The 13,846-nt window shown below is 30.8% G+C and overlaps 2 protein-coding genes across 2 annotated transcripts in view; both read left to right on the top strand.

Moving 5' to 3' along the window:
• Positions 1 to 168: 168 nt before the first annotated feature.
• LOC126772880 (DNA-directed RNA polymerase I subunit RPA12) lies at positions 169 to 2,324 on the top strand. Its single transcript, XM_050493486.1, has 3 exons — positions 169 to 461; positions 663 to 873; positions 2,170 to 2,324. Exons 1-3 carry the CDS (start codon positions 335 to 337, stop codon positions 2,192 to 2,194), a joined length of 363 nt encoding a protein of 120 aa, XP_050349443.1. The 5' UTR covers positions 169 to 334; the 3' UTR covers positions 2,195 to 2,324.
• A 5,836-nt stretch (positions 2,325 to 8,160) lies between these two features.
• The window catches only part of LOC126772809 (cuticlin-1), an 89,544-nt gene continuing 83,858 nt past the window's right edge, over positions 8,161 to 13,846 (top strand). Inside the window, exon 1 of the mRNA XM_050493398.1 lies at positions 8,161 to 8,276. The gene's annotated coding sequence lies outside the window, so the exon portion shown is untranslated. The remainder of the gene's footprint in view (positions 8,277 to 13,846) is intronic.

Raw genomic sequence — 13,846 nt, 5'->3', positions numbered from 1 at the left:
TTATATTCGTTTTTGCCAATAATGCACTGATTAGTTGGTTTGTGTATTTGCGTACACTAAGCATAAGTGCCAAACACTAATTACCTTTTTTGTACTAGCTTAAATAAGCAATATTTACATCTTTTTCACACATGGCAATGTAGTGAAATGCATTTTCGATCTAATCGTAAGCGAAATAATAATCGAGATTTTGATTTTGTTTGAATTTTTCAGATTGGCAATATTTAAGTAATATTATTATGTTTTATGTTTATAAAATAAATAACCTAAAATAACAATTTCCTGCTATGATTGCGTGTTTTCATAGAATTGTGTAGTTTTTCAGAGAATTAAAATGCAAGGTACCGGGCCGTTTTCAAGTACTTCCGCATTTTGTGCAAAATGTGGTTCAATATTGCCTCTATTACAAGAATTTGGATCTGTAAAGTGTTATGCATGTAAAGCCATTTATGATCCTGAAAGTAAGTTCTTATTATTATATATATAGAGGAAAAATGTGTTATTTTTAAGCATTTGGTACATTAACTTACATGTGTTTGTTTTTTTCTGATTATTATTGTCAGTTAATTATTCATTATTAAAAATCACCATGAGTGATACTAACATACATGAATTATTTATATACTGAATTTACACTATTAAAAGACAATTAAAACTTTTAGGTTTCAGTAACATAAAGTTTAAATACACAATACATTTCAACACTGTATCAACACTAAATAATGATAATATTTTGAACATGGATAATCCAGAAGGCCCTGTGGTAGAAAGAAAATGTCCTAAGTGTGGCAATGATAGAATGTCATATGCAACATTACAACTGAGATCAGCGGATGAAGGCCAAACTGTATTTTATACCTGTGTTAATTGCAAGTAAGTAGACCATTAGATTATCATCAATTAGCCAAATTAGCACAGATGAGTTGTGAAAAAATAATAAAGCTTACGTATTATTTTTATTACAAAGAGACAGTTTGAGATAAATTATAAACATTAATATAATTGATGCAAAATATTATAAAAAATTGAAATTCTGTGAGTTTCATTTTAATCTGAATGATCTATTAATTTTTTTTTCTACAGTTTAAAATCTGCATTAATTTCTTATAAACTAACAATCTGTACAGTGGTATGATTATACACATGAAATTAGTAGTATATAGTTTGATTAGATTGATCTTTTATTGTTTTGTTATTTTTAATGGTAGAAGGGCGAACCTATGTGAAAGTGAAGCCAGTCATCCTAATACCATGGGTATTGTTGTCTACACTCCTAACACAAGATTTATGCTTAATTGGTGTAAAAACAAATACTAGTGTTTCCTGGAAAATATGCTAGTACACTTTAAACGAAAAAAAAACTGCTATTTCTAAGTTGGTAGTTTTTCATATAAGCACTCAGGCACTTACCCCTTTTTTTTTAAAGTAGTGTATTCTTATCATAGAAAAATATGTGTTCATGCAGACAGGCATTGTAAAATGTGTTCCTTTTTGTCTGTAATTTTACTGGCTGAAAAAACTATGGTGGGTTATGTAATAATAATTAGTTTATATTTCACCACAATACCACCACACCATAGTACAGTACAGTAACAGACTGTGAATGTGTCACTGCTGTGCTAAAGCCTCCTCTCCCTTTTTTGAGGAGAATATTTGAAGTACCACATTGCTCCAGTGTGGGTTAGTGGAATACACAATTGGAATTGAATGAAATAATTTCAGTGAAATAAGACACATGCAGGCTTCCTCACTATGTTTTCTTTCACCGTCAAGCTGAATTATAAATGCAAATTAAGCATATGAAATTTCAGTAGTGCTTGCTCGGTTTTGAACCCACAATCATCAGTTAAGATTCATCTAACCACTGGACCATCTCAGTACAAACCAAGATGATAACAAAAATACATGCAAGTAATAATAAGCTAAGTTATACATTTTGGTTGTGGATTGCTGGTGTCAGTGATAGGTAATAAACCTTGCCATATGAGTGGTTACCAGGTCTCCAACTCTCAGCCGATATCAAAACATGAGCTTATGATTAATATATTTAATAAAAAATAGTAGCTAGTTATAATAAAAATTTGTTTATAGTAAGTGTATACAAATTAATATAAAATAACATGATATTTTTAAATTTTACTGAATACAACTATTGTATTATTGTTTCAGGTACAAAGAAACAGAGAATTCATGAAACTACCTGAAATCAGCCTATGTGGATATAATGTATATCTTTGTAAAATAAATGTATAATAAATATAATTTCTTTTAAAAATAAAAATTATAAAATTACTCATTGAAAATAATGATAGTTTTTGGAGAAATCATTGTTTTAATTATGGTATAGAATAGTCATCCTAACTATTGTTATAAATGTGAGTTTGTTTGTTAAGCTTTCACATCTTAACTAGTCATCCGATCAATATGAAATTTTGGATTCATATTGTCAGGGATTCAGACTAACATAGGGTGCCTAACAGCTCTCCTTCGTGCCATAGGACATAGGATAAGTTGTTCATTAGTCTATTTGGAACTATTGAAAGAACTTTATCTCAATTCAGAAATAAAACGAGATTTTGATGAAATGAAAAAATAATTCCCTGTTTCTCGTAATCACCAAATATTCTTATAACATTCAAAGCAAGTCAATTTCCCGCCATGAAGAGTATCCAAATGTTCTTGTTGTCAGATTAAAAATGTAGATCATTATTATTTAATATCAAAAATTACTGATACTCTTCAGTAATATTTAATAATAATTCATATTACATATAATATTATATATTACAATTTGATCGAGTCTTACACCAAACAGTTTACCAAAATTCTTATATGTGTTGGTATATGTAATACCTACATAATTATCAATATGTACAGATATATCATGAAGTGGAATTTTGTTTATTATTATTTTATTACTGATTTATTCATAATATATGGGGAAGATTGAAAACTTATGTCGCGAAAAAAATCCTATCATGAATATGAATGCTACAATTAGCTTGAGATAAATTAAATTACTTTCGAGACATGTTAGTAAACATACTATTGAAGAGGTAAAGTAATTTCAGAGTAGAAACGAGGCCCAATATCAGAATGAATTGTCATTTACATAATTGATTTATCGGATGAAAGGAAAGATGAGCATGACTACAAAATATCTGGAGGTCATTATTAAAAACTACGTTTAACATTTTATAAACCGGTATATAAAAGTGTTTATGTCAGTTCACTACTACAAAGAAAAAACGTATCCAAGCTGATTTGACTGTAATGCTTCAAGCATAATGAAAAAATTGAAGACACAAGTGGGAAAAGGTCGCATTTTTAAACTTTTTGAATTTGGTACATCGATGAACATTTTAAGTCATTATATATCTCATATAATGGTAGCTTCAGCTCAAACGTTTTAAAACTTTAAGAGCTATAAACTTAATGGATGATTTGTCTAGGTACACAAATAAGATAGTCAACTCAAAAATATAAAACTGCCAATTACTTAAAATCATACTTTTGTTTCATGAGACCTTACGTGTTATTATGCTTATGTATAAACATATTTGTTAAATTTTGACATCGTTATTAATATATTATTTATTACTTAAACTATTCTTCCAAATTAAAAGAGCATGAGCATTTCAGTCATAAATTAAATCATTATAAAATTTATTATGATTGGTCGAATTAGTTTTGATCTAATCCTTTGAACTACTACAAACTAATTCTTAGTTAGGTTAGATTAAGTGCTATCTGTCGACACCAATAATTATTAAGTACATAAAAATATAGGGATAAATTGGGATCAAATATAGCAATCAGTATAATTGTAAGTGTTTAGTTTTTATGATCCTAATACAATATGTATTAGAACAATTTGTTAATATATTATAAGACTAAACTAAAATGTACAATTTTAAAACTTTGTGATAAAATTTCAGTTATCGATCTTTTCGTTGGTTTGGACTTAGGGCGGATATGACAGCATTTTTATTCTGCATTTAAAACATATCCTAACGGTAACATATTTTACATATTGAAGAAAAAGAAGTTTTTATTCGTTTTTTTTGCTCATATGATTTTTAAAATTCGTTTGTTGTCAAACAACAATAAATTTAACGTTCCAAATTACCTTTTTATTCAAAGCAAAAAATACACTCATTTTAAAACAGTTCTTAATGCTATACCTTTAAGAATGAAATTCAATACAATGCTTCAAATGTTCGTCTACATAATATGGTACTTTATTTTCCTACCATGCGGGTAACTCATACGAAATTGCTCTCTCATTCATGAGGATCGCGACCCCGACCTCACAACGGAGCTCGTTGTTGACTGTTTTACGTTTAGGGCCATTACACACATTAATGTAAAGTTTCTTTTTTTTATCACCTGATGGTAAGTGGTCACCAACGCCCATAGACATTGGATATATAAGAAATGTTAACCATCGCTTATGTCATCAATGCGCCACCAACCTTGGGAACTAAGATGTTATGTCCCCTGTGCCTGTAATTACACTGGCTCTCTCACCCTTCAAACCGCAACACAACAATACCAAGTACTGCTGTTTTGCGGTAGAATATCTGATGAGTGGGTGATACCTACCCAAACGAGCTTGAACAAAGCTTTATCACCAGTAAAAGATTTATTTTCAAATCTACTTTAAATATTTACTTTTCAGTAACATTTGATTACCCTTAAAAAGTAGATGTGAGGTTCTTTATTTTGTTAAATCTTCGACGACTTGATGAGCAGGTAAGAGGAGAAAGAGATCAAATGAACCATGGAATGACATGGGATAAAGAGATGGATAGATATTAGTTTCGACCGTCCGCATGTGAAGGGGCGGGGGGATCACGTGTAAGGTGTATGTCCTTGTCTGTAACCGTGATAATTTCAATTAGAATGCTAATTTTTATTTTCATGATTAGTTCAATAGTTACGACGTGAAAGCGTAACAAACAAACAAACTTTTTTTTGCATTCTAAACACTAGTTTAGACGATAAGCTTGAACACTGCCTTAGCTATTTCCATTCTCAACATGGTAGGGCACAGTTTATTGATATTTTGCTCCGGGCACAAGCGAAGATTGAAATACCCCGTTACAGAGTGCTTTGTCTTCGTGTTTTTCTTACTTTCTATTGCAAGTTTCCTACTGGTTCAATCGATAAGTAAAGTACATACAACAAATAAATTGTGATGAATCGGGTGATGACGTAGCATTAGTTATACATGTATTTTAATAAGGCTGAAGTCCCGTAGTTGTATCTAGGCAACGCAAATCTTGGACGTATCTTCCCTTTTATAACTTTCTACTAAAATATTTTTATCAACTTTCGCTTAATGTTATTTATATACGTTGTCATAATGATTAGTATTGGCGTAAATTTAATCAATAAAATACTTACGAGTGTAAACTTTTTGCAACTTTATTTTTTACTTTCGTCTTGGAGTTCCGGGTTCGTATTTTCGATAAATAATTTTATGCATATGCTATAAACGCTTTCAACGTTAGGGGGCTTGAGTTTGATATTCGATTAGTACAGAATAAGTTTGTTTTGTTCTGCAGAGTGCTGTTAAATGAAGCCATTTCTTCCAGATGTTTTTATAAAGTTTCATTTAATAGAGACTAGATTTAAATAGTAAGTATTTGCTGAATTAATGTATGACTTAGCTAGCTTAATATTTATTAAAAAAGGGAAAATAAATATCGATTAATGACTTAATTGATCGATATTTATTATCGATCAATAACCTAAATTAAATTAAGGTGTGAAATATAAACGCATTTCATAGGTAGAGTTCTTTCTTTTTGTCGTAAAATTATAACGTATCACTTATGTTCTTTCTTAATTTCCTTGTAAGTACAGATTAAAATTGCAAAGTTGAGTTGCATTCATATATATTTAAAATATAATTTAAAAAATCACAGGGTAAAATTTTAATTTTAAACATATGTAGAATTTTCACTCAACTTGGCACCACTAAACTTTTAGTGTATAGTTGACACAAACACTTATATTATTTAAAAACAAATTATTACTTATTTATCAATTTTAGTCGTTAGTCTTGTTTATCTCTTAATACAATATGTACCTACTTATACATTACTGTTAGGCTATCCGACACAGATCCTACTCACACATAGCCGTCTTAATACTAATCAAAGACATTAATAGATATAGACGATTTACAACTTTATAATTAGTTTGACACATTCTTAAAACAATGTTGCACGAAATGGTTTATTTTCGTCATAAAATTTGACTGTCCAACTGACGATTGATTAGTGACATACTTTATTTAGTCTTTTCTATGTTATATTTTTTATGTTATATGTTATATTTTTCTTTGTTATATTTTTTATTAATTTCGGTCGTACATCAACTGCAAACTATAAACATTGAGCTAGAGATTGTCTCATTATTTCAATTGTTTACTTATATTAATGCTTCAGTCGGGGTGGTCTTTCAGGTCAGCCTTTGTATTGTAAGAAAATTGAATTGTAAATATTTTTTTGTATTCTATATTTCAATAGGTATTTCTAATATAATAATCTCAATATTTACTATTAATATATAAACAATTTGCAGTTGAAATACCTTGGAGTAACAGTGCAAAATTTTTTATTAAAAATAGTACAACACGTCTTATTACCTCTACATGTGACAGGAGATCTGGTTAATTTTTCGCCCAGAGAATAGAAATTGCGATACAAAGAGGAAATGTTACTAGCATTCTGCCACCATTATACGTGGTTATAATTTGTTCAATAGTGATTTTTGTATATATTTAAGTCTTTAATGTATGTATATTTATAGAATGTTACTATTGTCTATATAAATACGATAAGCCGTAAGATTTAGCCATTAGACCAACGTACGAGTATACATTGTTTATATTATTATAAAACCTTACAAATTTTACATTGACTGCCTGACGTTGGTCTAATAGCTAACTCTTATTAAATATTTATTAGTGAGTTTGTCTGTCAAGAAATTCTCAGTAGCACCCAGCAGTTTGGAGTAAGGCAGAGTTTACACTACAGTGCCTTGAAAGGAAAGTGTTGTAGGCCTAAACTCTCTACGGTCGTATCGGAAAGAAGAGAATAGAATAACTATCAGATTGAGAGGCACGTGTCATTATTCCCTTTTTTATTTGTAGAATTGGCATAACTTGATCTGTATTCATTTTGATCTTAATTTATAAAACTGTTCTCACAGAAAAAATATGCAAGCCTTATTTCGTCGTTTTATCAATAGGAACATGGAAAGTTAAAATAATGTTTATTTAAAGTAACCAACCAACGTGGTTTGTTATATCAGTTGTAATATTGTCAAATTGTATCGGTGAACGTTTTACGCGACTCATTGCTCTACTGCATTGCAATAAACACGTAAATTATTTACGCTATTTGTGTTACAACTTCGATAGTTGTATTACTAGTAAAGATCAAAGGCACCGACGATGTTCATTCACAAGTCAGGTGAAAACTTCCCGTTTCGCATTCGGCACGCGCTACCATCAGATTCTACGCGTTTTTTTCACGATGAAAGAGATAGACTTATTAATATTAATTTTTACTATATGATAGATAGAGATAGTGATACATTTTCGACGTGATGGTGGTGCGTCGAGATGAGGCGGTAATTAATTTGATCAGTCGGTGTATCTCTTGCTTACGCTGTGTTTAGTTGAGGTATTTGTCGATAAATCTTATCTATCGATAAAATGTAAAATATCAACGCTAGGTACGTTTCCTTCAACGTATAGTATTTATTGATTTTTTGTTTAATATTATTTTATACTTGCGTTAAAATAAAAGCACGATTTTATTAATTATTTATTTAGTGAAAACGATCGGTCTGTTTGATTAATTTAATATATCGAGTGAGAAATATTTTAAGCATTCGTACTTACTAATCGTTTTCTAAAATATAATCTATTTCTTTATTACTTTTATAATAAAAACACTGCATGTGGTCAAATTATCCCTTATCACATTTCAAAACTTGAATACAAGGTAATGGACATATGATGACCACCACCCTGGCACTATCGATACCGATACCAGCATCACCTGTCACTAACCGCGGGGGCCGGGCGGCAGGTGCAGGCAGACGCGGCGGCGCGCCAGTCTCCCGCGGCACTCGTTCCGACCACACGTCGCGCTCACATCCACATCTATCGACACGTGCGTGGCACAACCCTATTTTGACGTTCCAATTTCAAAGTGTTGTCAAAGTGGCTCGGGATTATTTATGCTTTAGAATCGGTAAGTTAGTCGATCGATTATCGGACGGCACAAATCAAGTATCGTTAATTACAATCGAATCTTTCTTCATAGTCGATATACACTACGGAGAAAATATTGTTAACTGTGTCAGTGTGGCATGTCTTATTAAATATTGTTCTTTTTTACAAACTTACCCGGTTTCGTGCAACGGTTCATGGAATTGTTTACGTACATATAATTTGTTTATATTGTGAGAAGTAGAGATATCGTTTACTCGATACGAGATAAGATAGCGACTACAAAGGCGGCTCGCTTGATGTTGGTACAAAAGACATCAACGCTATGTCCGTGCCAATAGTGGAACTGAAAGCTTTTTACGTTTTCTTAACATTCACTTGGGAATTATTAACGTGACTTGCTATTTTAATACTAATATCGGACTGCGATGACACTTGAAAATCTAGTCTCATATGACGTTTCATCTTGTATATGGATCAAGCTATGTGAATAGAAAATAAGGATTTCCAAAAAAAAAAGAAACTTTAAAATGTTTTTATTTGAACTTTTTAATTTATTTTGTAACTTATCTTTTCACCTTTACATGGTATTTGTATCACATTTAATAATTTATTCCCATTAAGTTAATGAAGTTCAGAATTAATTTCACATCTGTTTAAAGCTTTTTGTATAGAGCAGCTTTTCTCTGACCTGATATAAAGAATTTTAAATCATACAAAACATAATTTATTATCCTAAAACGGGCCTACTCTATGAGGTTCGGAAAAATTCAAAGCCTCTCATAAAATATTATAATGAGAGAAAGCGGGCGATGATACTTCGTCCTTGATCAAACTTTTACATATTGATGATATTTTGATTTTGAAACCGAGGGTTTAAGTTGCCATATTGAAAATTATTTATTTAAATAAATATAAAACAGTTATCTATTTATTCAGCTAACGGTTAAGCTGAATATTATTTTATATATATATATATTAGTTTCACAAATATCGCTTGTTAAAATATTATGAACGGAAAGTTTCGAAGGGTAATTGGACTTTTTGTTATCTTGTCAAGCACACGTTAAGGAATTTAAAATAAGATAAATTTGGTTGAAGTACTCTTCATCGGCACTACTTAAGGCAAGCAGACACATTTAGTAAAGTATCACGTTGATAAGCCTTGTTTTGGTAACGCGTTAATGTTGTAACTTATAATTTATTTTCGCATTCATGTTGAAACATTAGTTAGCAATGTTATATTACAGTAACAGTAACAGCCTGTAAATGTCCCACTGCTGGGCTAAGGCCTCCTCTCCCTTTTTTGAGGAGAAGGTTTGGAGCTTATTCCACCACGCTGCTCCAGTGCGGGTTTGTAGAATACACATGTGGCAGAATTTCGATGAAATTAGACACATGCAGGTTTCCTCACGATGTTTTCCTTCACCGAAAAGCACGAGATGAATTATAAACAGAAATTAAGCACATGTAAATTCAGAGGTGCTTGCCCGGGTTTGAACCCACGTTCATCGGTTAAGATTCACGCGTTCTTACCACTGGGCCATCTCGACTTATTTATAATGTTATATTATGAATCTTTAATTCAATATGGTAGTGGTAGAAAATTAATAAAAAAATATTTTATATTCTCATTCATATTAAATACTTTATAAATATATTTATATACTGTTATTTGTGTAGAAGATAATTTATATATTTCGAACTTTCCTTAGTATCTTCACTTTTATATTGAATTATATTTAAATATACATAAAATATGATTTGAGCTAAGGGCTTGTTTTTACACGATAAATTTTATTGTAATTTTGCTCGGCCGCTCTCAATGTCGTGTCGTGTCGTGTAAAATGTAAGAAGCAATATCATTTTTCACTAACAACTCGGTTCATAAAGCACATCACGTAACGGCGCTGATGTGTGTGGAGAGATCCCATATAATTACATGCGTATTTAAAGTAATTAAGTACCTATATCTTCCGTTAGCTGCACGTGTATGCTAAACTTTATCTTTTATCAAGACGCGCTGAATTTTTTTTTTTTTGTAAAATTATTTATTTTTTTAATCTCCGCGAGCAAAGGAGCGACTTCTAGTATTCTATTAAATTGTTTACCATCGCGTTTACTTGTACTGAATTATTTTAAATATTTCTTATTCAATTGCTATGTAATTTTGAAAAATTTTACCTTGACTTTTGTATTAAATGTATCTATCTTCCGTAACCGTAACAGCCTGTGAATGTCCTACTGCTGGGCTCAAGGCCTCCTCTCCTCTTTTTGAGGAGAAGGTTTGGAGCTTATTCCACCACGCTGCTCCAATGCGGGTTGGTAGAATTCACATGTGGCAGAATTTCAGTGAAATTAGACACATGCAGGTTTCCTCACGATGTTTTCCTTCACCGTAAAGCACGAGATGAATGATAATCACAAATTAAGCACATGAAAATTCAGTGGTGCTTGCCCGGGTTTGAACCCACGATCATCGGTTAAGATTCACGCGTTCTTACCACAGGGCCATCTCGGCTTACTTCTAATCTAACTTCAGTAGAGTATAAATTAAATAGAGCTAACAACACTTGAATCCTTCTAATATGTTATTTATTCATGTAAAAATAATTTAATTTTATCTTGTGTCGATAAACTGAAATAACAATAAGACCTTCTTAAGTTGGACCTTCATGGTGATTGCGACGAAAAAAAGAACAAAGACTTTAAAAATGATATTCATAAGTCATTTATGTAGACGGTAAAGACATTAATGATTCAATCGTTGCAATCCACATGTTTAATTATGACTTAACCGATTCAATGAGTTCGTCGTTGTCTCAATAATTAAAACAAATCGTTCGACGCAGCCCATGAAACATAATATCTGTTTTATCTCCGTGTCATCGACTGATGAATTTAGCGACCGAGAGCAATCGTGACGCACGCCCCGATCGATTAGGCAGTTTGTCTTACTGCGATACGTATCAATTCGTATTGGGGACTCTTTCTAGAAATTCCAATACGTCATGTTCTCTGATAGTGTGCTTAGATTTATGGTCGATTCTTGAAAATCTTCGCATTATAATCGAACCTTTCACTGTGATATTATATATTGTATTATTATAAATCTTTATAAAAATATTTTATGCCACTTTTATGTATTATGTAGATTCTTTAAGTTTTTGTTATTCTCTGTCAATTCAAATTCTCATTTGAATGACATTTTAAATTACTGTTATTTCATTGAATATTAAACCAAATGTTTTATGACAGTTATGCAGCGTAATCAGTTTTCAGTCGTATTCGTAATATCGCCTTCATTGTATGATAAATATGATTATTCTTAATGATTATGATATGATTAATGATAATGATCTTAATTACTAGTCTAAATTTATACATATAATCAATTAATAATCCTCCCTGGCGCGGCTCAAGTGGCTAACAAATCGTCAAACAATATTTATTAAGGACTTAAAATTACATGTACCGTGGCTAAATCTTCGAAATTCTATATTTCGAAATATTTTACTCAAAAACCATAATATAGCGATGTACTTTAGGGCTTGTAGAAGTGAATACTTTTACTAAGTAAAAATTATTAAAAAATATATGATAAAAATATAGAATTATCGTAAATTACAAAATATTACTTCAGTATTATTTCATTTAAGAAGTCACCTGAAAAATCAGCTTATGATAATAAAAATACTATATAACCCGTGGTTGTTTCAAAATATAACATATTAAGGCATTCGAATTTTTTACATTTATTCTATCGTCTAGAATCTAGATTTTTAAAACAGTTTTATAAAAGAAATACTTATTAAAAAAATTAAAGCGCTTTAGCGCTTTCTTCTTGAATAATGTGAATGGTTAAAGTGTGCGTTGGATATTGTTACTAACATATGATTAGATCGCTATCTTTTTAATCGTTCACTAGAATCAGATGTTGGTATGTGTGTAAAAAATGTACTTTGATTTTATCTCGCACTGCCAGATGAGAGAATCTAATAAATGGTAAGACTTAAAATACAATTTTACTTTTAAAGTATTTTATATAATAAATTTATTGACCAATAGGTTCATATAATTCATATAGAATTGTAACTTAATAAATTATTTCTATTGTGAATGATCTCTTATTATTAAATTTATTACATACTAGTTTGTATCGAGTTTTGTAGTATTTTATTCTAAGTCTATTCAATGAACTTATAGTGCTTACTTCCCTTCCGTAACAGCCTGTGAATGTCCCACTGCTGGGCCAAAGGCCTCCTCTCCTCTTTTTGAGGAGAAGGTTTGGAGCTTACTCTACCACGCTGCTCCAATGCGGGTTGGCAGAATTCACATGTGGCAGAATTTCAGTGAAATTAGACACATGCAGGTTTCCTCACGATGTTTTCCTTCACCGTAAAGCACGAGATGAATTATAATCACAAATTAAGCATTATTAAGACCTTCCCTTATTAAGACGTAAATTGTATACTACGGTCTTATACCGAAAAAGCTTTACTTGATTTCAAATCTATATCTTTCTCTATGGGTCCAAATTATAATGAGATCAATTAAAAATTTAATTATACAAATCATTTGTGTTAATTAATTATATTCTTTCGATATTTACACATTAATTACATTTTTAATATTTTAGAATAAAATGTATAAATTGGAAATATTGCGTCCGATATACATATGTATATCATTTATAATGAAATATATTGTGTTCATAAATGAATTAATGAAAAGTAGTATATATAGTATATCAGTTGTCTGGTTTCCATAGCACAAGCTCTGCTTAATTTGGGATCAAATGGCCGTGTGTGAATATTTTCGCAGGATATTATATTATTATTATTATATACAAGCATTGTTTGTTACCTTTTAGTTTAGTTCAGTAATTATTAAAGGTTATTTAAAGATTAATCTTCGATAGAAAACTGTTTGGTATTTGACGTAATGAGTCACTAAAATTAATATATATACATCATATCATAAATTTTAGAATCGGGCCGTTAATGTAAGTTGTACTAATCCGAACTCTCACTGTAATAAAGAACGGATGAGCTCGCTATAGCGGAATTCCATAAAATTATTAATTTATTAATTTATACAGAGCACCGCTCTCTCTGCTTTATGGAGAGCGCCTCGATGCGCACACGCGTGGCGTACTCCGCATCCTAGACTGCGCCTAAATGCGCCTGCACACGATTTTGCTCAAGTCGCTTTTTAGTAATATCTGTAGTTATTCTTGCCCTTTTCTATATTATTTGAGTATTACATTAATCGATTTTAAAAAAGGAGGTTCTGCATTTTTTTATACATTTAGAAACTTTACGACCGATTTCTTAAATCTCTTTAACCCCCTTAGTTATAAACGTTGTATAGCGGTAACGGAGATGTACAATGTTCTCTTTTCTTACGACTATCTAATTAATAATAATAGAAGTAAATAAAACGGCCCGTAAGTCAAGCCCTATTCTAAAATGTATTTTTTCAAATGTACGCAACTACAAACCTATTTATATGTATGAAATAAAATCAATCAACCTACCATTCTTAGGTAGTATATTATGACAATTATTAATTATAATTGTTTTTCCTAAA

Source organism: Nymphalis io, chromosome 13 (genome assembly GCF_905147045.1).
Source record: "Nymphalis io chromosome 13, ilAglIoxx1.1, whole genome shotgun sequence".
In the NCBI taxonomy this organism is placed as follows: Eukaryota; Metazoa; Arthropoda; class Insecta; order Lepidoptera; family Nymphalidae; genus Nymphalis; species Nymphalis io.
This window is presented reverse-complemented; position numbering and strand designations above follow the sequence as displayed.

Coding starts and splice junctions, on each gene's coding strand:
- LOC126772880 (XM_050493486.1), top strand. CDS start 335: ATGCAAGGTACCGGGCCGTTTTCAAGTACTTCCGCATTTTGTGCAAAA. Junction 462..662: donor AGCCATTTATGATCCTGAAA/GTAAGTTCTTAT, acceptor TAAAACTTTTAG/GTTTCAGTAACATAAAGTTT. Junction 874..2,169: donor TATACCTGTGTTAATTGCAA/GTAAGTAGACCA, acceptor TTATTGTTTCAG/GTACAAAGAAACAGAGAATT.